Source organism: Geotrypetes seraphini, chromosome 13 (genome assembly GCF_902459505.1).
Source record: "Geotrypetes seraphini chromosome 13, aGeoSer1.1, whole genome shotgun sequence".
In the NCBI taxonomy this organism is placed as follows: domain Eukaryota; kingdom Metazoa; phylum Chordata; class Amphibia; order Gymnophiona; family Dermophiidae; genus Geotrypetes; species Geotrypetes seraphini.
Genome location: NC_047096.1, coordinates 37,824,000 through 37,851,134, shown reverse-complemented (window position 1 = coordinate 37,851,134; position 27,135 = coordinate 37,824,000). Strand labels below are relative to the sequence as shown.

The 27,135-nt window shown below is 44.1% G+C and overlaps 1 protein-coding gene across 3 annotated transcripts in view; it reads right to left on the bottom strand.

Moving 5' to 3' along the window:
- Nucleotides 1-6,162: 6,162 nt before the first annotated feature.
- ATP12A (ATPase H+/K+ transporting non-gastric alpha2 subunit) overlaps nt 6,163-27,135 on the bottom strand; it is a 97,023-nt gene continuing 76,050 nt past the window's right edge. For all 3 annotated transcript variants that reach the window (XM_033917342.1, XM_033917343.1, XM_033917344.1), the window contains 7 exons: nt 26,039-26,193; nt 17,982-18,105; nt 17,056-17,201; nt 13,784-13,917; nt 11,641-11,742; nt 11,422-11,513; nt 6,163-6,638 (listed from right to left, as the gene is read on the bottom strand). In XM_033917342.1, the coding sequence (XP_033773233.1) occupies nt 6,610-6,638; nt 11,422-11,513; nt 11,641-11,742; nt 13,784-13,917; nt 17,056-17,201; nt 17,982-18,105; nt 26,039-26,193 (782 nt within the window). In that variant the 3' untranslated portion in view covers nt 6,163-6,609. The remainder of the gene's footprint in view (nt 6,639-11,421; nt 11,514-11,640; nt 11,743-13,783; nt 13,918-17,055; nt 17,202-17,981; nt 18,106-26,038; nt 26,194-27,135) is intronic.

Here is a 27,135-nt window from a genome sequence, read left to right as displayed (position 1 = left end):
GTAAGTTTAAAAGATATCATCATTGTCTCTTGTCTTATCAAGCAGCATCTTGGTCTAAGGATCTGAATTGTTTAATTGCGACTTCCAGTTCTTATCAACAATTTAGGCAACATTTAAAAACAAATTTGTTTACTAGATTTTTAGGTAACTGAAGTATTTCATCTAATTGAAATTCATCTTACTTTTATAAAAATAAGAACATAAGAATAACCTTATTGGGTCAGACCAATGGTCCATCAAGCCCAGTAGCCCATTCTCACGGTAGCCAATCCAGGTCACTAGTACCTGGCCAAAACCTAAAGAGTAGCAATATTCCATGGTCAGTACCAGGGCAAGCAGTGTCTTCCCCAATGTCTTTCTCAATACAACTTAAGAATATTGCGGTATAGAAGTAAGTTTTTAGGTTTTGTTATGTTATGTTATGAAATTGTCTTTCTTTGGCATTTCTGGGCCATTGACCATAGATGTCCACCCAGAACTGTCCTTAGGTTCCAACTACTGGAGTTGCCATCAAAGCCCACTTCAGCCTGTCCACCATCTTGTCATTTGCGGGACATAGATTCAAATAGTCTGCCCAGCACTGTCCTCATATTCCAACCATTGAAGCCCTCTCCAGCCCATCATAAATCAAATTGCCATTTTTGGGACAAAAACTGCTCGTCTGCTCAGTATTGGCCTTAGTTCTTTACAGCTGGAGTTGCCATCTAAAATACAACCCAACACATCAAGCACACACACAACACTAGAAAAGGTTCAAAGAAGAGCGACCAAAATGATAAAGGGGATGGAACTCCTTTCCTATGAGGAAAGACTAAAAAGGTTAGGGCTCTTCAGCTGGAAAAGAGATGGCTGAGGGGAGATATGATTGAAGGGCACAAATTCTGAGTGGGAGTAGAACGGGTACAAGTGGATCGATTTTTCACTCTGTCAAAAATTACAAAGACTAGGGGACACTCGATGAAAATGCAGAGAAATACTTTTAAAACCAATAGGAGGAAATATTTTTTTCACTCAGAGAATAGTTAAGCTCTGGAACGCATTGCCAGAGGTTGTGGTAAAGGCAGATAGTGTAGCTGGTTTTTAAAAAAGGTTTGGACAATTTCCTGGAGAAAAGGTCCATAGTCTGTTATTGATAAAGACATGGGAGAAGCCACTGCTTGCCCTGGATCAGTAGCATGGAACTTTGCTGCTCTTTGGGTTTCGGCCAGATACTAGGGACCTGGATTGGCCACAGTGAGAACGGGCTACTGGGCTTGATGGACCATTGGTCTGACCCAGTAAAGCTATTCTTATGTTTATTTAAGTTTAGGGTTTTTTTTTTAATATCATTCATTTTCTAATTAGAGATCTTCTGTGTTCTTCCCACGTTTTTTTGAATTCCGTCATTGTTTTCACCTCCATCACTTCCCTTGGGAGTGAATTCCAGGCATCTACCACCCTCTCCATGAAAAAAAATTTCCTGGCATTACTTCTACACCTACCACCCTGCAACCTCAATTCATGTCCCATAGTTTTACTATTTTCCCTTCTCTGGAAAAGATTTGTTTCTATATTCATACATTTCAAGTACTGAAATGTCTGTATTATATCTCCCTTTTCCTCCTCTCCTCTAGAGCATACATATTATACTAGACACTGTCTAGGCACATAAATATAGGGACACGGTTAGAGAATGACCCTAAAAGTGAGATGGAATGAAGACCTCATGGGCCTAGTATTGTGCCAAGATTCACACTCCCAGTCTGGATGGTGGCAAACTGCAGTGCCAGGACACACCTTCTACCTTTGAAACTGGGTAAAAAACATGCTGAAACTCGCGTGCTGAACCTTTCCTAGCAGCCTTGAAACTTACTGATCAGCCAAAGGACATGGAATAGTACCGAGGTAAGCCCCGCATGCGCTTCTGTGTTACCCTTACTATTCCAAGATCCTAAAAGAAGAATTGTACATAAAAGTAGTGAGATAAGACTGGTTCAAACTAGAAACAGTAATGTGAAGAACAAAATTATAAAAAGAATGGTGGAAAATAGGTGGCAGAGAGAACACGAGAATGTCATCTTTGCAGTTCAGTTTGTGCATCAGGAAAGAACAGGTTTGGCTGTGACCTGAGCAAGGCAACATCCTTTAAAGTTTTTTTTTTCCTTAAAGGTGTTGGGTTTCCTAGTTATGGATTTAACTCCTGGAGTACTAAACTCTATATTGGATTCAGAGTACATGCTATCAATTATACACCCATTCTTTCAGTTTCATGAACAGTCTTTGTACTTGGTCATAGTAAGTGGGAATGAATACCCAGAAGATTCCTATAAATAGATGATGTGGAGCAGCATTTTAGAAAGGATGTTTAAATTGGAAATCAGACCTCCAGGTCCACTAGTATTTTAGAAAAGGGTCTGCCAACTTCTAGCCTGTTTCAAAAATGCATGGTTTTCATCATAAGGTGAATGGGGACAGACTTAAAGATCTCAATAAGTATACTTTAGAGGAAAGGCAAGAGATGTGATAGAGATGTTTAAATACCTACATGATGTAAATGTGCATGAGTCGAGTCTCTTTCATTTGACATGAAGCTCTGAAATGAGAGGGCATAGGATGAAGTTAAGATGTGATAGGCTCAGGAATAATCTAAGGAAATATTTTTTTTACAGAAAGGGTGGTAGATGCGTGGAACAGTCTCCCGGAAGAGGTGGTGGAGACAGAGACTGTGTCTGAATTCATGAAGGCGTGGGATAGGCACGTGGGATCTCTTAGAGAAAGAAAGAGATAATGGTTACTGTTGATGGGCAGACTAGATGGACCATATGGCCTTTATCTGCCATCATGTTTCTATGTAAATATATGTCTATGCTAGTTGCATGTGGCAGGTTTGTCCATGGTAGGAAAAACCAATCCAAAATATAAACAGCCAAAAAAGAAGGCAAATACACAGCACAAGCATCCACATTGTGAAATAGTAATATATACCTCCATAACAGCACAAGCTATCTCCTGACTCCCCACCCCCACAAAAACTACCTTATCCCCCTCCTGACCCACCTAACAGTTCTAATCCCCTTCCAATCATGCCATATGTTGTAATCCCCCTCTTGATTCCCTCCCCTCCTCCAGATCTGATCCCCTTCTCGCTCCCCTCCCTCATTGAATTCAGATCCCCTACATAAAATCCCACAGTATCCTGGAACCTACCCAGGATGTAGATTGTGCATGAAAATGGACCTGAGCTGCAGTGATCCCCCTCTGCTGCTGCACAGGCTGGCATTACAATGAAAGATGGCACCTCTGCCTTCCTGCTAGAAGCACCAGAATCCAAGATAGTGCTAGCAGAAGGGCCATCTTTGATCCTGATGCTGTTCCAAGCAGCAACAGAAGGAGACCACTTTGGTCTGAGACTACTGTCATCTGCATTCTACCTTCTGAGTTGGTAGGACTCAGGATGCCATGCTTCTTTTGTCTGGTGTGGGATTTTGTGTAGGGGATTTGGATGCAATGGGGGAGGGATAGAAGGGGATCATAACTGTTGATGGAGAGTGGATGGGCTTTGGACTGGGGGTGGGGGTGGGAGAAGGAGGAATATGGGTTTGTGGGTGCACCACAATAGTGTGTGGGGTTATGGGTGCATTATATGCTTATACAGTACATGCAGAGCAGTTGCTGGGCATACTCCCTGCATAAATCACCCAGGCTTTGCACGTACTCTGTGTTAGCTTTTACAGTCAACACAGGGTAAGTGCAAACAGTAACTGACCCTTCCAACAAGGGTTCTCTGGACATTCCAGGAAGCCGTTTTAACTCCTGACATCTATCTTTATGGACTCAGGTATTTCTTCCCCTTTTGTAATGGGGAATGATTGTCCATATGCCCAGTAGTCCTGCCCCAGAACACATCCCTTGCCAGATGCATGTTCGCATTTTTTTATGTCGATATCTAGGCTTTGTAAAATCAGGAATTGAAGGCTCATGCAATTTGGACTTCTAGTGCCAGTATGAATGTCTAAAATAACCACCATAGTCGTCATATTATACTGCACCCAGTATTCTGTCAATCTGTCTACTATTACTCTACTACTACTGGTACTACTAAACAGATAAGAAGACACTTTACAGTTTAGTCAACACCAACATGCTGTATTGTTGACACAACCTTGATGTTAATTTGCAATAAACATTAATCATTTATGATCTGTTGCTTAATTTTGAAAGATTTACCACCAAAAGAATAAAAAGAGGACAGAAGCAGTCTAGAGAAGGGCAATCAAAATGGTGTAGAGATGTATTCAGCCAATAAAGTTCATTTCTTGCTTGTTTTAAATGCATTTTTCTAAATTTTCAGTGAAAAGGAATTTGATGGCTATCACAATGGATGTAGCAGGTTTGTGCATGAGGAATGGTGTAAAGGGGCCAACGGGTATAGAGCGTATGGGGTGAGGGTCTACGCTAACATTTGAGCTTGAAACTCCGGAAAGTTGGATGGTTGGGACAATGTAGTGTCCCAACTCTTGACCAGTGGTTCCCAACCCAATCCTTGGAACACACCAGTCTGATTTTCAGGAGTCCAGAATGAACATGCACGAGAAAAATGAACATATAATGGAGTGGGTGCATGCAACCATTGTGGAGAGACTGAAGAACTTCAGTCATATCAATTTAAATATGAAATATTGAGATGATATGGAGTGCATATTGCTGGAGTTTATTTTGTTAAAGAAACCTTACCTTTATTAAAGACAATCACATTTCTCTTCTAAATCCTTTACCTGCAATTTAAATTTTCCTAAAGGGAGCCCTCAAAGAGCTCAGAATCTGTATGTCAACTCTGCTAACTAACCCAAGTAAAAGATGAGTGAATAAGAGATTTATTTTAACTTTTGACAAGATTATTTTTGCATCTTTAATTGTAATAAGATGTTAATGGGATGCGTGAATGGGCACTCCTGCTCATGAGTTTCTGACGTTGATTGTGTGGAGTGTGCGCTAGAGCAGTGTTTCTCAACTCGGTCCTGGAGTACCCCCTTGCCAGTCAGGTTTTCAGGATATCCACAATGATTACGCATAAACTTGATTTGCATACAGTGCCTCTATTATATGCAAATTTCTTTCATGGCATATTCATTGTGGATATTCTGAAAACCTGACTGGCATGGGGGGTACTCCAGGACCGAGTTGAGAAACACTGCGCTAGAGCATCTAATACATATATGGGTCTTTTTTTTTGTTTAAATATGTGGCCATTAATTGTTGATGTTCATGGTAGTTCATCTTTAGATCTATTGTAGCTACTCCACTTTCTGAAAATCCTAAATGCCCTTTGTTCTACATGCTGAATTTAAAAAAAACAAAAACCCACAGTGTTCTCCTAACGATCCCTAGTGCTGAACCTTGCAAGTACTTTTCATTTTAACACTAATCACCATTCAACTGAATTTGAATGGAATGTTTCTGGGTTGTAAGATTCAAATTTTCCCGGCTGTTTCTCGAGATACCCTGAGACGCAGACAACAGTTTTTTTCTTATATTTGATTTCCTGTCTTTGATATCACTTATTGTAATCTTGGATCTTTGATTGTGGACTTGAGGAATATATACTTAATAGTTTCTTATATAATATTACCTGCTATTGTGACTTATGCATATTTTCTTTCTGTACAAGTTTTTTTGCTTGGTATAAACTGAAAATTCAATTTTAAAAAATTACCGTATTTTTTGGTCTATAAGACACACCTGACCATAAGACGCATCTACGAATAGAGGAAGAAAAACCAGGAGCAGCGCGGGACCAGGCAGGAAGTGCAAAGTAACGTTCCTGTGTTGTGTGCTGCTCTGCAAGGCGAAAGGCAGCTGTCAAGCAGTTTAAAAAAGGTACCGGGGGGAGGTGTATTCGCTCCATAAGATGCACCCACTTTTCCACCCACTTTTTGGGGGTGGAAAAAGTGCATCTTATGGAGAAAAAAATACGGTATTTAAAAAAAAAAACAAAAAAAAACTCCAGGATCATGTCTGAGTTTCACCCAAAGTTCATACGCAATTGGCCCATTTCAACAAAAGTTTTCCTACCTCTGGGGAGACAGATAAATTAACATATTGAGCCACCACATAAACACTATTCAGATGTTTAGCTTTCTAGATTTCATAACCCTACAATCAATTAGCACAAGTAAAACAATGTAATAGGAAAATGACCAGCAATAGTTTACTGAATATAAAAAAGTTCTGAACAATTACAGTTAGCATATATAACCATGCCAGTAATTATATAATTTACAGCTGTGTACACAGTTCAAAACTACCAGAATAGTTTTAACAAAAATTAGTGCATGTCATTGCTTTACATTATTCACACATGTTTCAAACTACAGGAAAAAAGAAAAAGAAACAGTAATTCCTTTGAAGTTAAACTGTACACCAAGCAAAGGATGATAGTTTTCTAAAGGCACATTTTAAATAAATTTACAGTCGTGTTCCTCTAGTTCTAAGTTGTTATAAGTAGAACTTTCACAGACTTCCCATTGGTCTTGGTTCAAATTTTGTAGAAACAGAAAGGAGAAGCTTCTGAAAGCAGCGAGGGTGAAAATGTTCAGCCAACATGGAAGACACACGGAGGAAATTCTTGCTTCAGTAATACATGTTCTTATCCCACCAACCTGAAACGTATATGCAGGGAAAAGGCAACATTAGGGACTGAAATTAAATCTTTTCAAAATAATTATTTTTAAAAAAAAAAGAAGAAGAAGGGAATAAGGCTATCTTAAAGATCTCCCTTTCTGGTCAGAGAAGGACTAACCCTTTCATGGGCCCTAGACATACAAATTTATCAGACCCTGCCATCACAACAGAGAAATCTTTGTAAAATTCCCATAAATGAGACCATGGATGGTTCTCTCTGTAGATAGGTTGCATATACATATTGGAGGTAATTTTAGGTGTCCTAGTGCCGAGCGCTGAGTGCTAATTCTATAGCAGGACATTTAAGTCATTATAGAACACTAGTGTAAGCTGGCATTGGTGTGCTTTATCTTAGGTGTGACCACTCAAGCCATATCAATGGTTGGTGTTGTTTGCATGCACCAAGTGATGTGAGAAACTGACAATATTCTAAAATGTATGCATATTACCTGTCTCCACTCCCATGGCCCACTCATGGTCCTCCCATATATCCACCCACTCTGGAGTTATACTTTATCTCCTGGATTCTATGCAGGTTATCCAAAGCTGAGTGCTGGAATTTGAGTGGGGATCTGTGATCTGCACACAGTTTATTGAAGAAATGGGTAGCAACTGACCATTTGGATGGATGGATCATGCCACTGAGTTAGCCAAAGACTCAAGGAAACATGCGCAGTGAGGAATCCACCCTGTGATGTTTCACTGCGGAGTACAGGAGGGTATACATGAGGGACATTGGCACGCCAACAATCACACTCTGACATTTGCGCACAGAACAAAAGCAGCACCACCCTATTTCTCTCCGTTCAGGGCAAAACGGTAAGTGGATTTGGGGGTGTTTGCGGCAATGTTTTGCGTTGGCCTCCCCCTGAATATAGTGGGGGGATTCGCCGCCACACACCCCCTCAGAGTGGAAAATGGAAAATTTTGACTTTGAGCAAGAAAAGCGCGAATTCTAAGTGTAGTGTGGGGATCCACACACACACGCACTCTCAACGAGAGTAGGAGTGTACTGGGGGGTTCTCCCCAACCCCCTCTCAGAGCGTAAACAAGAAGGCAATAGGAAAGCACGCATTTGTCCTTCGTGCAAATGTTGGGGCGGGATTGTCAGCGCACCTACGTACCTTGCTCTTTTGATGGGTCACCTACAGGAGTAATTTGCCATTGCCTTCTCTTGTGCCAGTGCCTTCTCTTGTACTGCCTAACATGGGGCCCCTCTGCTTACAGCACCTGGTATTCTCAGGTGGTCTCCCATCCAGGTACTAGCTGGCCCTGACCCTGCTTAGCTTCTGATAGCAAGAGCGGGCCTAGTCAGCATGGACAAGCTGTAGATCTAGGGCAAGGACGTCAAATGTTGATCTTCGAGGGCCGCAATCCAGTCGGGTATTCAGGATTTCCCCAATTAATATTTGTATGCACTGGTTTCATTGTATGCTAATAGATCTCATGCATATTCATTGTGGAAATCCTGAAAACCTGATTGGATTGCGGCCTTTGAGGACCTACATTTGACACCCCTGGTCTAGGGTTACCAGATGTCCGGGAAAACCTGGACATGTCCTCTCTTTAGAGAACTGTCTGGGCTCCTGGATAGACTTTTCAAAACCCGGCATTTGTTTGGGTTTTGGAATGCACCGATGAACTCTGGCCGCATATGGAGGGCCTCTGAACTTGCGCAGAAGACGTCACACACATCTGCGCATGCTCCAGGCCCTCCAGATGCAACCGGAGCTTGTTGCAGAAGAGAGAAGGCTTGCTGGGGGCGGGGCTAGGGGCAGAACTGGGTGGGGCCAGAGGCATAACCGGGTGTGGCTGGAGCAAAATGGCACAAGGCTAGAGGTGGAATGGGGAAGGATTATGTTCCAGAGTTTTCCTTTGTAAAATATGGTACACCTATGTAGGACAAAATTCACCACTTAATTGGTGCTAATTGATACTTAATTATTGCGCATGGATCTCCCCTGTGCATTATTCTATAACTTGACATCTAAGAGGAGGTGGCCGCGGGAGGGGCTCAGGCAGATCACGAGCATTCCCAAAAGTTAGGTGCCAAGTTATAGAACAGTGCCAATCTGTGCCTAACTTACACCTGTTTCTATCAGGATAAGTCTGGCACCCAAAGACAAGCATGACCTACGCTCTGTGCTGGTGTTCCAATAGGTCAGGCACCCTTTATAAAATCAGAGCTCAGCATTGGTCTTTTCCAGGGGTCCCCAAAATCCCTCCTTGAGGGCCGAATCCAGTCGGGTTTTCAGGATTTCCCCAATGAATATGCATTGAAAGCAGTGCATGCACAGAGATCTCATGCATATTCATTGGGGAAATCCTGAAAACCCGACTGGATTCGGCCCTCAAGGAGGGACTTTGGGGACCCCCTGGTACTTTATATAGAATTTCCCCCAAAGCATTAAGGTACTACTTTCTAGAAAAATGCCTACTGCCTAGTTCACTTGTGCACAAAACTGGCAATTGCAAGCTTTGGTGTACATAAGTGGCTTGTAACTCTAGGTATGAATTTAAAGAATTGCTCCCATTACGTCCTACGATCTCCAGAAGGAAGCTGCCCTTGGTATAATGCAAGTCCGACAACAAGCATTAGCAGCAAATTGAGAGACTGAAATCATACTCCACCTACCCTGACTTACTTGTAGCAAAAGGGTTTACTGCTGCCCTGATATACCAAAACTAACCTAAACATTTGGGCCCTAAGCACATAACTAGTTTGCCTATGCCTTAATCCTGCCCTGCTTTTGTTTATACCTAGAGAAACAGGGAAATAGTTGTTATTTTTTCTGCGCTGGTAATCACTACAAAAAACAAGTGTTGCTAAACGCCCTTACATATGTTACACCAGGGCTGCCCAATTCCGGTCCTTGAGATTTACTGGTAGACCAGGTTTTCAGGATATCCACAATGAATATGCATGAGAGAGATTTGCCTGCACTGCCTTCTTGTATGCAAATCTCTCTCATGCATGTTCATTGTGGATATCCTGAAAACCTAGCCTGCCAGTAGATCTCGAGGACCGGACTTGGGCAGCCCTGTGTTACACCTTTTAGATACAACGCGTCACACTCATCAGGGTTACAAAGTAGTAGCAAGTGCTAATTAAATTACATATTTTGGGTTATTCTTTACACCAGAGCTGCCCAAGTCCAGTCCTCGAGATCTACTGGCAGGCCAGGTTTTCAGGATATCCACAATGAATATGCATGAGAGAGATTTGCCTGCACTGCTTTCTTGGTATGCAAATCTTTCTCATGCATGTTCATTGTGGATATCCTGAAAACCTGGCCTACCAGTAGATCTCGAGGGGGAGGGATGGAGGTGTGTATAAATCAGGGGTAGGCAACTCTGGTCCTCGAGGACCGGAATCCAGTAGGGTTTTCAGGATTTCTCCAATGAATATGCATTGAAAGCAGTGCATGCAAATAGATCTCATGCATATTCATTGGGGGAATCCTGAAAACCCGACTGGATTCCGGCCCTCAAGGACCGGAGTTGCCCACCCCTGGTATAGATGATTAAAGCTACATTTCCAGGAAGGGGACCTAAAATAACATATAGGTTATATGAGGTCTGTTGATCTGAGCCTGTCCAGCTCTATAATAAACACCCCTCCTAGTTTGATACATTAAGAATGTGGAATACTTCTGAAAATATCAGTGAGTAATTGATATATGACACAGTTTTAAAGTGGAATAATTTCAAATTTTGCATTAATGTATGATGTTTAAAGTTCAGGTGCATATCAATCCTGTATTGGCCCAACGTTGCTATAATGTATCTGCTTTTGTTTACAGCCAGTCAGTACACATAGGGGTCCTTTGGCCTTGGGGCAGCAGATCATGGCTCTGACCAGATCATACTAGACATGCAACTTGACCCTGATCAGTAGGTATCACGATTTGGACTGATGGTTGTAACACAGATCCCCTTTTGACTTACCCATACCTTTTCATTTGTATCTCCTTATAACATTGTAAATCACTTAGATATATTTTTGCTTCAGTAAGCTATCACTTAAGAACATAAGAACATAAGAAGTTGCCTCTGCTGAGGCAGACCATAGGTCCATCCTGCCCAGCGGTCCGCTCCCGCGGCGGCCCATCAAGCCCATTGCCTGAGTAGTGGTCTATACCTATCTATACCCTTCAATCCCTTTTTCTTCTAGGAATCTATCCAATCCTTCTTTGCAACCATTTAATGTTTTCTTGTCTACAACAGCCTCTGGAAGAGCGTTCCATGTATCCACCACCCTCTGAGTGAAAAAGAACTTCCTAGCGTTTGTTCTAAACCTGTCCCCTTTCAATTTCTCCAAGTGCCCCCTTGTACTTGTGGTGCCCCACAATTTGAAAAATCTGTCCCTGTCTACTTTTTCTATGCCCTTCAGGATCTTGAAGGTTTCTATCATGTCTCCTCTAAGTCTCCGCTTTTCCAGTGAGAAAAGTCCCAACCGCTTCAACCTGTCGGTATATGGGAGATTTTCCATTCCCTTTATCAGTTTAGTTGCTCTTCTCTGTACTCCCTCAAGTACTGCCATGTCCTTCTTGAGGTACGGCGACCAGTACTGGACACAGTACTCCACTTGAACATAATGCTTGATCCCCTTCATTCCTTGATCCCCTTCCAACCTGAGGAGCAGATAGCAGGCCCAAGACTCCATTGCAAGTGTCCCATTATACCATGCATTTTTTATTTTCTTTGAATACCATAGTGTTTTTGTTTTTATTGAATACTTTGCAGGCATGAACTACTTACTTCCTGGGTATCGTCTGATGAACAGCTTCCGCATTTCATCATAAAACAGGATCAAAATGGCATAAGGTGCAGAAACAAACCAATACTGAAAACTGAACAATGAAAACAAGAACCAGTTAATTAGAAAATAAAAATAAAAATTGGTCAATCAAGTTCATTTTATGCCTGTTATTTCAAAAATTCAGAGCACCTATTCCCTGAGCAAAAAGCTGAACTCACCGAAGTGGTGTAAACTTTAAGGCGTAGGGCATTCCGGGACAGTAAGACAGAAATGCAGCAATAGCCAATTGTGATAGTAGACCAAATAAAATGACCTTGTTCCTGGAGGAAAACAGAAAGAAGATGATTATATTGAATCATTCACAGCCAATGATAACCTTCACTTAAGGAAAAATTTAGGAGCTTTTTTTTTTTTACTAAAAGCTTTAAGCCTTTAACACATAGTTAGCATGTCCAAACAGGCTGCCGCACAAATGCATTAAACTGTAGACTGTTTATGCATGCTAATCCACACGTTACCAATTTGGGCATAGTGGATGTGGAAGTGTTACCCTGCTAGCGTAATGTTCTGGAAGCATTAGTGCATGACCTGCAAATAACAAAAAGGCAAAAGTTCTAAAAGGATGCTGCTGTAAATCTGGGTTTAGTTGTCAAAAAAATCCCATGCATTCTCACACATTAAGCCCAGATTTTACTGCATTTTAGAAAAAGTACCCCTTAGCGAGGAAAAGCTAGGCAGATATTTTTAAATAAATAAATACTCTTGACTGAAGATGTTTTAGATATGTTTGTTTGCTTATTTGTATATTGGTTATATGATGATTATGTTTGTATTTTTGTAAACTGCTTAGGTCTAGCTGGGTTAGAAATGTTTTAAACAAATAAATAGTTTAAGGAGAAAATAAAAGGTCTAACTGGTTTGCCACAGCAAAGACATCTGAAAAGAGGCCATGTGAACAGAGACTCAGATGCCTAGAAGCTATTGGCATCACTGACCATGTTCTTGCATGGTTTCGCTCATATTTTGAGAATCGTTCTGCCACTGTCTCATTTAATAACATAATTTCAAATAAAATTTCCTCAAGCTATGGAATTCCTCAAGGGTCTATTCTTTCTCCACTCCTGTTTAATATTTTTCTCGTATCTTTAATGACTCTTTGTCAATCTATTGGATTCAATGCGTTTGCTTAAGCAGACGATATTCAACTTCTATATCCAATAGATACTGAGAATCCTTCAAAATCAATATCAATTGCCAAGAAACTTGAGCAAATACATCAATGGCTCGCTACTAATAGACTTGCTCTTAACATTCCCAAATCAAATGTAATGCTTTTTCCATGGAAAGAAGGCCTAAAATTCAACCACCCCACTACACTTACAGGCGCTACTCTTCAGACAGTCACTACCATCAAAATTCTAGGGATCATATTCAATCAGAAACTGTCCTATCATAATCATATTAGCAGTATAGTCAAATCAACATTTTTCAGGCTACGGCTAATTCGCTCAATTTCTAAATGGTTAGAACCAAAATCTTTAAACATATTAATCCATTCACTGATCATTTCTAAAATCGATTACTGTAACACCTTAATCAAGGGTATTACTCAAAAAAAAAGATCAGGCGTTTACAGCTAATTCAAAACACCTCTATTAAAATTATCATGAACGCAAAAAAGTTTGACCATGTCTCGTCACTTCTTAAAAAATCTCATTGGCTTCCAGTATCGCATAGAATAATTTACAAAATATGTCTGTTATCATTTAAGGCCCAACTCCATAAATCTCCAGCTTTTATCGACAGGATTATAATTCCCTACGCTTCCACTAGAACTCTTCGATCTAATGATCAACATTTGCTAACTGTTCCATCACTTAAAACCATTAATACACGAAGACAATACATTTTTTTCCGTCATGGCCCCCCAATTGTGGAATTCCTTGCCAATCTACTTAAGGGAGGAAAGAAACGTTGGTAGATTTAAGAGTCAGTTAAAATGTTTTCTTTTTAAAGATGCATTTGACTGCTAGACATCGTAAAAACAACAAAACTAAAGCAAAATCCATCCTTTTTTTAAAAAACAAAACAAAAATCCCGCCTCTTGTAATTTTCCTTGATTGTCTCATCTGCCTCCAATTATTGTATTTCTATCCTATTTACCCTACTAGTCCCGTCTGTTTTGAAAGTCATGTATTTGTTATATGAACTTTTTATTCCCCTGTGTACTGTTATAAAATATTTTTAGAATTGTACATCGCCCTGAATATATGATAGGGCGATTAAACAAATTTTAAATAACCTTGATAACATTTGAAAGACAGCTTTGCTGAAATGCACAACTTAACTAACTGTACTCACTTGAAAAACCCTTGTTGGAAGACGGAGTTCCTACGAGTTCTTCTCATGATCAGATCTGCCATTTGTTCTACCACAATACTGATGAAAAAGGCTGTGTAACCAGTCCATTCTAAATACTGGCGTTGAAAATATGTCTGTGAAGAATTAGAGACTAATCAATCATCTCTGGAATGCATTCTTTAGAAGTCAGATTTAATAATAATAATAATAAAAGTTTATATACCGCAATACCGTTAAGTTCTATGCGGTTTACAATAGATTAAGCGAGGTACAAATTGATTGAATTTAAGAGGGGGGAAGAGGAGAGTTAATAGGGCCGGAAATGCGTTGTTGAGGAGAAAGAGATTAATAGGACAGAGGAATCACTATGGAGAAGAAAGAAGATGAGTGGGTCAGTTGTCTAGATACTTTAGGAACAGTTGAGTTTTTAGACGTTTTCTGAATTCCTCATAAGTAGTGGGCGAAAGCAGTTGATCTAGGTCTTTACCCCACAATGCTGCTTGGTCTGGAGACTCTGTGGTAAAGCTGTGCATTGCCTTGTGGAGGGACTTGTGCTCAGCTCCCAATTCAGGTTTTACATTTTTCAGGTTAGCTGGGAATCCTACAGAGGCAACACTCTCTCCCTTAAATTTTATGTAGGTCACCCAAAGTTGGGCGCACAAATTTGGGCATCGATCACAGATATGCAGCAAATTAGCTAATTAGGCATCCTCGATCAAGAGACGGGGAATCATCTATTATAAAGCTAAGTTATGAACTTATTTATTATAAAAGTTTTCTAAAAATTAAATAGTGAAAATCTTATTATGAAATAGGTGAAACTTAACTTTTTTTGTAATCACCATTAAATTAATTTATGAAAAACGCCTGAAATGCTGTATTGGGAATGATGAAGTACTATACCACCTTGAGTTTATAAACCCAGGTGGAGATCTGAACTCCCCTATAGTACTATGCATGGTGTAGTAAAAGAAGAAAAGAAAAACAGTTTAGCACAATGATATTTTTGTGCAGATTTTTTATGTTTGTTTCTATTGGATAAAAGCATTATTGGAAGATGGCTCAAATGTAAACTAGACTTAGGCACCCTATTTATTAAGTTTTCTTGGCCTACATATCAGCACCTAAGTCCACTTTAGGCACCTAAGCACAAAACACACCCACAATCTGCCCCCCCCCCCCCCATCCACACCTACTTTCTGGTATAAGCCTACCACCCAATTAATTTTAATTAATTTAAGCTTGTTAAATAACTAAGGCCTCTTTTACGAAGTCGTTTTGAATGAGCCACTGCAGTAACTGCCCCGAAGCTCATAGGGATTTAAAGGGCTTCAGGGCCATTGCCACATGGTTTTGTAAAAAGGGGGGGCGGAGGGGCTAAGTTTGGTATGCCAATCTAGGCACCTAACTTTGGGCATCTTTTATAGAATCAGGACCACAGTGTCCGAGGTGAAGGGGGCAGAGGGTGTTGTGGCAAGTGTGTCATGGCAACAGCTAATATTTGGATTAAGAGGACATGTTTGCAGGGTCCCTGGTGCATGATGCTCAACTGAGAATTGCCACTGCAGGTCAGGAGAGGAAAAATTCCTGGGAAGTTGCAAATGAAAGCTTACAAGGTCAAATCCAAACCCTAGTTATAACGTAACACTTAAGTGTCAATATTCAGCACTTAACCGGCCAGGTACATTGCATAAAAATGCCAGTCCATTTAACTGGCTATGCATTAGCCAGCTCCAGAAACCCAAAACTCAATGCTGGTGCCTGTACATGGCCGAGCATTGAATTTCCAGATTTAACACTGGTGATGGTAAGCAAAATGCCGATTGCCACTGGCTGAATATCAGGACCTAGGTATTTTCATATCACCAGAGAGCTGTGTTTGCATCCAAGGCAATGGAAGGTTAGGCGACTTGCCCAAAATGGCAAGGAGCAGCAGTGGGCTTTGAAACTTGAATTTTCTAGGTCCCAGCTCATTGCTCTAACTATTAGACTACTCCTCCAGTTGCAACACATTAATCCGACTGGATTAAACATGCAGATAAATTTAGGCTAGCCGTCCTTGCACGTGGGGATAGCTAACTGACCGGCACTGAAAATTAGCACTAACAAGCTGAGCTAGTATTTTTATGCTGACCAGGACCACACACAATTTGAGAAGAATCATTTAGGCAGGAAGTTATCAACCAAGGGGCCCAGGTTAAAATACTACTTCAACTCTTTGTTTTTATAATTGTGAACTGTCCAGAAACAGAGAAATAACTACCATACCTACATATATAAGAAGGTATTTTTCTGTTCCTGGGGAGCTCACAATTATAAAAGCAAAGAGTTAAAGTGGGATTTGAACCTGGGTCCCTTGGTTTACAGTCCATTGCACTAAACACTAGGTTGACCATCTGCTCTGTGAGGATGTCTGTGCAACCATTTTCTTAGAATGCTGTTATATAGACATCCAGGTCTCTTGTTTCCCCTCATTCAAAATTTGGACATTTCAGTATGTAAGTTGGATGTGTTTGTTGGATGTTCCCATTGCCTGGACATCTATCTCATGTATTTTCAAACAGGCTGTGTGTCCTGTTCAAAAATACACGAGATCAACATCTTTTTGAGATATTCTGACTTGGACGTCCCTATTTAGGTGTCCTTTCGAAAATGCCCCTCTGAACTTTTAAGGTGTTGACCAATGCAGGCTGAAACTCTGCAATGAGAGGGCATAGGATGAAGTTAAGAGGTGATAGACTCCAGAGTAATCTGAGGAAATACTTTTTTACAGAAAGGGTGGTAGATGCGTAGAATAGTCTCCCGGAAGAGGTGGTGGAAACAGAGACTGTGCCTGAATTCAAGAGGGCCTGGGATAAGCACATGGGATTTCTCAGAGAGAGAGAGAAAAGAGATAATGGTTACTGTGGATGGGCAGACTAGATGGGCCATTTGGCCTTTATCTGCTGTCATGTTTCAATGAATTTGACTTTGATATTCAATACTGAGCATAATTCAGGCATGGCACTGAATATTCAGATCATGCCTGGCCACTGGAAGTTGTCCAAGTTCAGGCGATCTGAGTAGGTCTGCCTGGATTTTCAGCAGCAATGTCTCAGCCTGTGTTATTTAAATGGGTGGGAGCCATTCCTATGTGGATAGATGCGAGTGTGTTGAATATTGGACCTTTTGGGTTGTTGTTTTTTTTTTTTTTAAGGCACATTGACAAACTGAATTTGTACTGACGAATGCATGTCCTTAATTTCAAAATTTCTTCAGAGCTCTTTCCATACCCATTCCTGTCCATAGCTGTCTTCGAGTTCTTGATCATTAATATTTTCCCAGGGGACACGAATACCTAGTAGCGTGTATGGCAGAAAACCTTGTTGTGCCATGACAGTAAAATAATTCAGGAATGCTCCAATAGACTGCATTATCCCTAGAAGAGGAAAAATACTGTAATCAGGGCTCATGTTTTAACATAATGTTCAACATAACATGATCAGTCTGGCGATTATTAAAAATACACAGAGGGGCTGTAAATTGCTTCTTTTTTTATGCTGGCTTTGGTGTTTATTCATGGATATTCGGCCACATTGAATCCACTAGCCAAATTGTTAATTGAATAAAGTTAGGAGAGCAATTTTTTTCTCCTAAATTTATCTGGCAAGTTTTCCCAATAGGGGGGGTCTAACCATCAGTGCAATGGTATGGTGTGGTATGTATGGTATGGTATAGTAATGGTGTCCTTGGAGGAGAGTGCGGTGTAGTGGTTAGAGCTACAGCCTCAGCACCCTGAGGTTGTGGGTTCAAATCCCATACTTGCTCCTTGTGAACCTAGGCAAGCCATCTTCTACTGTTCCAGGTACATTAAAGAGACTCCAAGCTCACCAGGGGAGAAACAGTGAAGAAAATTAAGACTGCAGGGATAGTGAGGAAACAGGGATGAAAAATGCACTTCACTGTGGCGACAAAAATGTAGGGATAAATCTGTGGCTCTATGTCACTCTCTAGTGAGAGTTTGAACCTTTTTCCCCAGGTTCTCAGGCCACTGTACTAACCATTAGGCTACTAGGCACTGTTCTATAATGGGGTACATAAGTGTATTTCCAATCTACCATTTTAGTCCTGTTTTGGTGCACTGCATCTGTTAGAATGCATTTCTGCACCAAAACTGGAGCACCATTTATAGAATCCCCCAGTAAGTTATCCAACTCACCAATCTGTAGATAGCAATACAAGGCAAGCTGCTGATTGACCAGGCGGTCTATATTCTTACGCCGAGGCTTCCTGTTCATGATGTCACGTTCAGCTTTCTCATATGCAAATGCAACAGATGGAATCTACAAGAAAAAGGCATTGTATTAGAGTTGTGCATGGGCAAAATATTATAGGTTCATTTTGCTTTTTTTTTTTACTGGTTATTTGATGTTTTTTAAAAAATTTTCATACACATATTAATAACTTTATGTGTATTAGAACTTTATATGCATGCAAATTGATTGTACAAGTGTTAATTTGAAGTTTAGTGTGCATGCAATTGATTTTGCATGCACTAAAATGTTTAAGGCGCCCAAACTGTATGCATGATAACAAATGTGCAGCCTTACATTTATACATTGTTCCACAGCTTGGTTGTATGTGATGATCAGTTTGCTAAGAACGGAGAGAAGGTCATCTAAGACAGTCATTGAAGAGTATGGTGTTCTGTATACCAAGGCGAAGGTTAGGTCTCTGTTGTGACCCACCGAGAAGGTGAGGCACTCTAGCGTGTCTAGTGTGTTGGTGTCTATCAGTCTTGTGTTGAGGTTGGACTTAATGATGGCGGCTACACCTTCACCTCTAGTTTTGGTGCATGAGCAAGCTATTGCTTGGTACCCTGGTGAGCAAAGTATACCCAAGGTAACTCCATCATTGTCTTTGAGCCATGTTTCGGTAATTAGGAAGATGTCTCAGTTATTGTCTGTGAGGAGGTCATTTAGTGGTTTCTTTGTTGTTTACAGACCTTGCATTTGCCAATTCCATTTTGAGGTTATTGGGTGTGGGTGAGGGGGGGGGGGGGGTTTAATGGTGATAGGCCTAAGTTATCAGGGTCTGTTTGGTAAGGATTTCCTGTGGGGAAGGTGATAGAGGTCACCATATCTACCCAGGCCTGTGATGACTGAGATGGGGGAATACATGTTGGCAATGAGAGTAATTGACATGAGATAAGAGAACACAGATTGTGGCATTGGGATTATGAAGGTAGAGTAATTTTGAATGATTGTGGTGGCAAGGTTTGGGATACAAAGCTTTGGTAGGATTTGGTTGGGTAACAGGTAGAGTGTGTTGGGGATGGTAAAATTATGGTCATACCTGTTAATTTTATTTCCTTTAGAAGCAGCAGATGAATCCAGAGACTAGTGGGTATAGCTCACATCGACCAGCAGGTGGAGATAGAGAACTGATTAACAGTTGGCCTTAAAGCCTGGTGTTCCTTCTGTTGATTCAGTTATGCACTTTGCCCAAGCATCCCGAAAGGAGAATGAGCAGCCACAAACTCCATTCCAGTAAAAAATGTGTCTTTCGCTTCTGAATACCAGTGATATTTTCTCTCTTTTTTTATTTTAATTGATTTGATTTTTCTTTTTTTTTTTTTTTTTCAGTCATGAACGAATACACTTACCAACTATAGCCCCGGCTACCCTAATGACATAACCACCCTACACACAGCCCGTGCACTTGGGGAGGGGCTCTGGATTCATCTGCTGCTTCTAAAGGAAAGAAAATTAACAGGTATGACCATAATTTTACCTTCCATAGCAAAGCAGCAGATGAATCCAGAGACTAGTGGGATGTAGCAAAGCAAACTCAAACTGGGTGGGACGCCAATGCCGCCTCTGCCAGCACTGCTGCGCCAAAACTCGCCTCTGAACGGGCCGCTACATCTAACCGATAATGCTTTGAAAAAGTATTCCCTGACGACCAAGTGGCCGCCCGGCAAATCTCCTCTAATGACATCCCCCCGGACTCCGCCCAAGATGTAGCCAAAGCCCGAGTGGAATGAGCATGAAGGTGCTCCGGTACCTTCTTCCCTGACAACACATACGCCGAAGCAATAGTGTCCTTGACCCAACGCGCAATGGACGCTTTAGACGCCGCCATCCCTTTGTTTTTACCCGCGAACGCGACAAAGAGATGGTCCGACCGGCGAAAATCATTCGTCACCTCCAAATAATGGAGAAGCATACGGCGTACATCCAGTAGCCGTACCGACAAAAAACGCTTCCCCCAATCATCCTTCCTGAAGGATGGCAGGAACAAACACTGGTTCACATGAAAGGACGAAATAACCTTAGGCAGGAAGGACGGCACCGTACGCACCGTCACCCCAGTCTCCGAGAAACGCAAAAAGGGTTCCCTGCAAGAAAGCGCTTGCAGCTCCGATACTCGCCTTGCAGAAGCCATCGCCACCAAAAAAACTGTCTTTAGTGTGACATCTTTCAACGTGGCCGCTGACAGGGGCTCAAAAGGTGCCCCCTGCAATTTCCCAAGGACGAGCTTAAGGTTCCAAGTAGGACAAATTTGCTTAACCGGCGGCCGGATATGTTGAACCCCCTTGAGGAAACGCACCACGTCCGGCTGCGATGCGAGAGCCGAGCGAGCCACCCGGCCCCTGTAACAGGCAATGGCCGATACTTGAACCTTTAAAGAGTTATATGCTAACCCCTTCTCTACGCCCTCCTGCAGGAACGCAAGAATAGCCGGCAGAGAAGCATGGAAAGGCGCAATTCCGTGTCTTCCGCACCATGCCTCAAAGATTCTCCAGACCCTCGCATAGGAGGCTGACGATGAAATCCTCTTAGCCTTAAGCAGGGTGGAAATCACCCGTTCTGAATAGCCCTTCTTTTTCAGCCTTGACCTTTCAATAGCCAGGCCGTAAGACCAAAGCGGCCCGGATCTTCCATTAATATTGGACCCTGAGTTAGCAAGTCCGGAGTTACCTGGAACGCTACCTGCTCGCCTACCGACAGCAGCATCAGATCTGCGTACCACGGCCGCCTTGGCCAATCCGGAGCCACCAGGATTACTCTGCCTCGAAAGCGAGAGATGCGTTGCAACACCCGCCCTATCATGGGCCAAGGTGGGAATACATAAAGAAGGGAATTCGGAGGCCACGGGAGAGCTAATGCGTCCACCCCCTCCGATCCCGGTTCCTTGCGTCTGCTGAAGAACCGAGGCACCTTCGCATTGCGGGAAGAGGCCATGAGATCCATCTCTGGCAACCCCCAACGACGGACTAGCAGGCCGAACGCTCGAGCCGACAACTCCCATTCTCCCGGATCGAGAAGAGTTCTGCTGAGGAAGTCCGCCTGCACGTTTTCGTGCCCTGCAATGTGTGCCGCCGACAGAAGCGGAACATGCACCTCTGCCCATCGAAACAAATGTCTTGCCTCTTCGGCTAACTGCGGGCTCCGGGTACCCCCCTGCCGATTGACATACGCGACCGCCGTGACATTGTCCGAAAAGATCCTGGTCGGTCTGTCGTGAACTAGGGCCTGAAATGCCCGCAACGCTAACAGGATCGCTCTCAACTCCAGCAAGTTTATGGGCCATTGAGCCTCCTGGGAAGACCAAATTCCCTGCACCGATGTCTGCATGCAGTGGGCTCCCCAGCCCTGCAGGCTGGCATCCGTCGTAACTACCACCCAATCCGGTGTGGCCAACGGCATGCCCCTCCAAAGATGCAAGTCCTGGAGCCACCAGCGCATGCTGTGAGCTGCTCGAGGACTCCACTGGAGACGCACATTGTAGTTCAGAGAAGCTGGGGACCAGCGAGAGAGCAGAGACTGCTGTAAGGGTCTCATGTGGCTCCGGGCCCAGGGAACCACCTCCAGAGTCACCACCATGGAGCCCAGCACCTGTACATAATTCCAAACTCGAGGCCTGAGCGACCCGAGAAGGAGGCGAATTTGAGCCTGCAATTTCTCCCCCCGATCTCGGGGTAGAAACACCTTCCCCAGAGCCGTATCGAACCGTACCCCCAGATGCACCAAAGATTGCGATGGGGACAAAACACTCTTGGGAAAGTTGACAATCCACCCCAACGACTGAAGGAGAGAGATCACTCTCTGCGTCACCGACACACTCTCCTGCCGGGATGAGGCGCGTATCAACCAATCGTCCAAGTACGGGTGTACGCGAATCCCTTCCTTGCGTAGAAAAGCGGCTACCACCACCATGACTTTGGAAAATGTGCGGGGAGCCGTCGCCAGGCCAAAGGGCATTGCCTGAAACTGAAAATGTTGGCCCAGAATCGCAAACCGCAGATACCGCTGGTGCGGAGGCCATATCGGAATATGGAGGTACGCCTCCTTGAGATCGAGAGACGTGAGGAACTCTCCTGGTCTCACCGCCGCAATAACCGAGCGCACCGTTTCCATCCTGAAATGGCGCACGCTGAGGAATCTGTTGACCCCTTTGAGATCCAGCACAGGTCTGAAGGACCCCCCCTTCTTTGGTACAATGAAGTATAGGGAATAGATACCGCGGCCTACCTCTTCCGGGGGTACTGGTACCACCGCCCCCAGATCGAGCAGCCCCTGAAGTGTCCTGCGGACCTCGGATCCTTTTGCCGCGCCACGGCACGGGGATACCAAGAAAGAATCTACGACGGGAGCGGCGAATTCAAATTTGTACCCTTCGTGAACAAGGTCCAACACCCATTGGTCGGACGTGACATTGGCCCACTCCGCCCGGAATGCCGAAAGCCGACCCCCTAAGGGCAGGGCGGAGGGAGCCAAGCCCCCGTCATTGTGGAGGGCGACTGGCTGGGGTACGGGCTGACTGCCCTGAAGAGGGTCTCGCCGTACGAAAGGAACTTCTCTGCTGAAACCGAGGTCTCGAAGCAGAGAACGGGCCAGATGCAGACCTGGAAAAAGGTCTACCAGCCCTGGCCCGCCTAACATCCCGGAAACGCGGTCTAGACGATGCGGCCCTTACCGGGGGCCTAGCCCTGTCCTCGGGTAAACGCTGCGTTTTGGTATCTCCAAAATCCTTTACCAGTTTATCCAACTCCGTTCCAAACAATAAACCCCCTTTAAATGGGAGTCTCACCAGCCGGAGCTTGGACGCTGCATCGGCCGCCCAATGACGGAGCCACAAGGACCTGCGTGACACCACAGACAGAGACATCTGTTTCGCAGACGCCCGAATAATATCATACAATGAGTCCACCAAATAAGCCAAGCCTGACTCCAAATCAGCCAGTTCCGAAGGGATAGAACCCCCCGACTCCAGCAAATTATCTGTCATTCCTTGTGACCACTGCAGACAAGCCCGCGCCGCGTAAGAACTGCAGATTGCGGCCTGTAAGGTAACTGCAGCCACTTCAAAGGACATCTTAAGGGATGCTTCAATCTTTCTATCCTGAGCATCCTTAAGTGTCACGCCCCCTTCTACCGGTAAGGTAGTTCTCTTAGTCACCGCTGCTACCAGAGCGTCCACCTTAGGCAACCTAAACTTGTCCAGTTCGGTCGGATCGACCGGATACAAGAGCCTCATGGCCCTTGCCACTCGCAAACTGGCCTCCGGCGCCTCCCATTGCGCCGATATCAGCTCCTGCATGGCCTCATGGACCGGAAAGGCCTTAGGCGGCCTACGGGTACCTGCCATCAGTGGGTTACCGGACCCCTTGGCATCTTCCTGAGCAATGTTCAAACTCTGCAAAGCCTTTGAAATAAAAGAAGAAAGCTCCTCTCTATGGAACAACCGGATAGCCGTCGGGTCATCCCCCTCCCTACCCAGGATACTCTCCGTGTCCCAATCCAATAGCTCCCCTTCCTCCAACGACTCAGGCAGGGAGAAAGGTGACCTGGGCAAAATATCCACCTCCTCCGCAGACACTAGCCTGCGCTTCTTAGCCCCCTGCGACTGCCCCGGGGATCCTACTGCCCCTGCAGTGGGCCTAGCCTCTTTCCCCTCCCCCCCCGTAGAGGTAGAGGGTACCGCAAGGGACCGCCCGGCCCCCAGCCCCGGCTGGGTAGGCTGCGAGCTCTGTAATTTAAATGCCTGATGGAGCAACATCACAAATTCGGGCGAAAATGCCCCCCAGCTAAGAGGCACTCCCCCGCCCTGCTCCGCGCCGAGGGGATGGGCCGCGCCGGCCTCCAGCGCTCTCTCCTCTGCCCCCGCCGCCTCACACTTGCCATCCGTGGCCGAGTCCTGCAGTAACCCTGCATCAACTCCGAGCGGCGGGGACATTGCGCAAGACTCCCGTACCCGGGACATGGCCGCCTCACAAGCCGCCAAAAACGGGTCGTCTGCCGGTGCTTCCAAGCATCCGGCAGAGCAAGGACCCGACCGTGTTCGGCGCTTCCCGCAGCGCGAACACATCTGACCAGCCACTGCAGCCATCCCCCCTCGGCCTGACCAAAAAGCTCCGACGCGGTTTTTTTTTTTTTTTTTTTTCACACACGCGGCGAACGCCGCCGAAAGACGACTCCGCCCCCCAAGACGCCCGGCACCCGGGAAACGCGACCACACTCGAGGTAGGCAAAGAAAACACTCACCCGGTCCGCCGCTTACCCCCGAAGCCAGGCAATCGTTGGTAAATGTACTGGAAGCCGAGTTAACCACTGCCCGGCTCAGTACTAGCAGGAAGGCTCCATTTTTTTTTTTTTTTTTTATTATACTGGAATGAAGAAGCCAGCCAATATCCTGCACCTGAAAAGGAACCCCTCTATCCAACGGAGGGGAGGGTGGAGCAGGGACCTGGGAGGGCCCAGGTGTACCTCCCAAAGCCGGCACCAATCAGCCAGGCACCCCCACCTACTGAAGAGAACTAGTCTCAACAGAGGAATCCTAACGGAACACCCTTCAATCTATCCTGCAGCAGGCAGAGACCAGGAGCTAGAAGAATAGCTCCCACCTTGCTGGGAGATAGAGCAAAACTGAATCAACAGAAGGAACACCAGGCTTTAAGGCCAACTGTTAATCAGTTCTCTATCTCCACCTGCTGGTCGATGTGAGCTATACCCACTAGTCTCTGGATTCATCTGCTGCTTTGCTATGGAAGATTGGTGTGTGGGTCTATATATGCAATGTGAGCCTAGTAATGTAATGTGGGTGGGTTGAGGGAAGGGTGGGAGGGTCTGGGTGGGTGTGCAGGGTGGCTTTGGAGACTATCTCAAAAAGGCTCCAAGTAGTTAGTATTTTCTTTGTCAAAGCAGTATTTCTCAAAAGTAGAGTCTAAAATTAAACATGTCCTCTGACCACCGCAGCACTATCTAGGGCAGGGGTGTTCAACCTTTTGGCTTCCCTGGGCCACATTGGCTGAAAAAAATGTTTCTGGGGCCCCACAAACACGCAAATGCTGCAGCAAGACAGAGGAGGGAGCCTGCAAGATGGTAAACATCCAGGGGCAGCAGAGGAAAACACTGCATCACCCTCGACCGGGGCCGCACAAAATACTTCATGGGGCCGCAGGTTGGACACCCCTGATCTAGGGCACTCTGTGGGCAGAGTCTGATTGGAGCCAGAGGTTATCCAGCTACTGGCCATATTCAAACTGATAACTGGATAAAATTATACCACCATAAAAAGGCCACCTGAACTTTATCTTATTTGTGCAACTAACACTAAAGTTGTCTTTCTGCGGATGGTGACAGACTGGACAGGAGCAACTGGGCATTGCTTCTATTCAAAGACCCCATTGTACCACCAGTGTTTAAGATGGTAGGCCTTTTACAGGGGCTACGGAGGTAGAGTGTGAGGCTTGAACCTGGATGTGGGTCTGGAGCCAGGGGTAAGGCCTTTAGGGTTGGGCAGTAAGCATTGGGCTATGGATCTTTGGTCCAATGCTCCAGGGTGGCTCACAAACAACATTATTCTTTTACCCTGGGATTCATCAATCTGCAGGACTGAGACACTGCAGGTTGTTGAATCCTGTGGTACATGAAAGTTTATGTTTATGTTTATTGAGAGCTTCTATACCGCTGATAATGACTGGGGAGTCAATTCAGAGCAGTTTACATGAGCTTCTGTAGAGATGTTACAATACATGGACTCTATACTGAAACACACGGAGCTCTGTGGTGGTGTTACAATACAGAGTTATTTATACAGGTATGATTATGCCATAATCAATCGTCCTACTTATGTTACTGGCGCATTGATCACCCTACTGCACCTTGATAACTAGACCCCTTACTGTTTGCTGATTAGAAATGGACCAAAATCTGGAAGCACATATCCAACACTTCTATAGATCAACCAGTCACTAAATGAACTACTTACAATATCAGTTCCCAGATCTATGAAGAGGATGGTTATGGTACCAATTGGCAGGGGAATACTGGCAATAATGTAGATCAGGAAAGGACACAGCTCGGCAATATTCTTGGTCAGGGTGTAGCCAATGGATTTCTTAATGTTATCAAAAATCAAGCGACCTGCAAAGAAGGGAGAGGGGAAAACAATTTTGGGGGTAAAAATTCAGTTGTTATGTTTGAGCCAAATATGCTTCAAAACATTTAACAAGTGTATTGTTTTCGTAACTGGGTGCCCATTATTCAAAGAGAAATAACCAGATAACTCCTGCAGTGATCCGGATATTTCCCGTAGCCACAACCATCTGCTGATATTTAACAGAAGCATCCAGATAGTGCTTCTATAATGATATACCTGTATAAGACTCTGGTGAGACTTAGGGCTCCTTTTACAAAGGTGCGCTAGCGTTTTTATCGCACGCACCGGATTAACGTGCTCTAATGCGTGCGATACCCGAAAAACTACTGCCTGCTCAAGAGGAGGCGGTAGCGGCTAGTGCGCGTGGCATTTTAGCACGCGCTATTCCACGTTAAGGCCCTAACCCACCTTTGTAAAAGGAGCTCTTAATTTAGAATATTGTATACAATTTTGGAGACCTCACATTCAAAGAGATATAAACAGGATGGAGTCAGTCCAGAGGAAGACTACCAAAATGGTTGTTGGTCTTCCGCATAAAACGTACAGAGACAGACCTACAGATCTCAATGGGGGAAATTCTATAAGAGGCACCTAAAGAAGTTAGGCACCTAACTTAATTAGTAAATTGGCTTCAATTATGAGCCTTAACAAGCTCATAATTGGAAAAAAAATAAAAATGAATTGGGTGAGAGGCATGATCCAACATAAGATAGGCACCTGGAATGCGCTACCGGAGGATGTGATAGGACAGAGTACAGTATTTTCACGCATATAACGCACGCGTTATACACGATTTTACAAACCGTGCATAACCATGCGCGTTATATGTGTGAGCCGTTTTACAATTTTTTTTTTTACAATCTGATCCGGCATTCCCCCTGCGAACCAGCATCCTCCCCCCCCGGCTCACGTCACCCCCCCCTCCC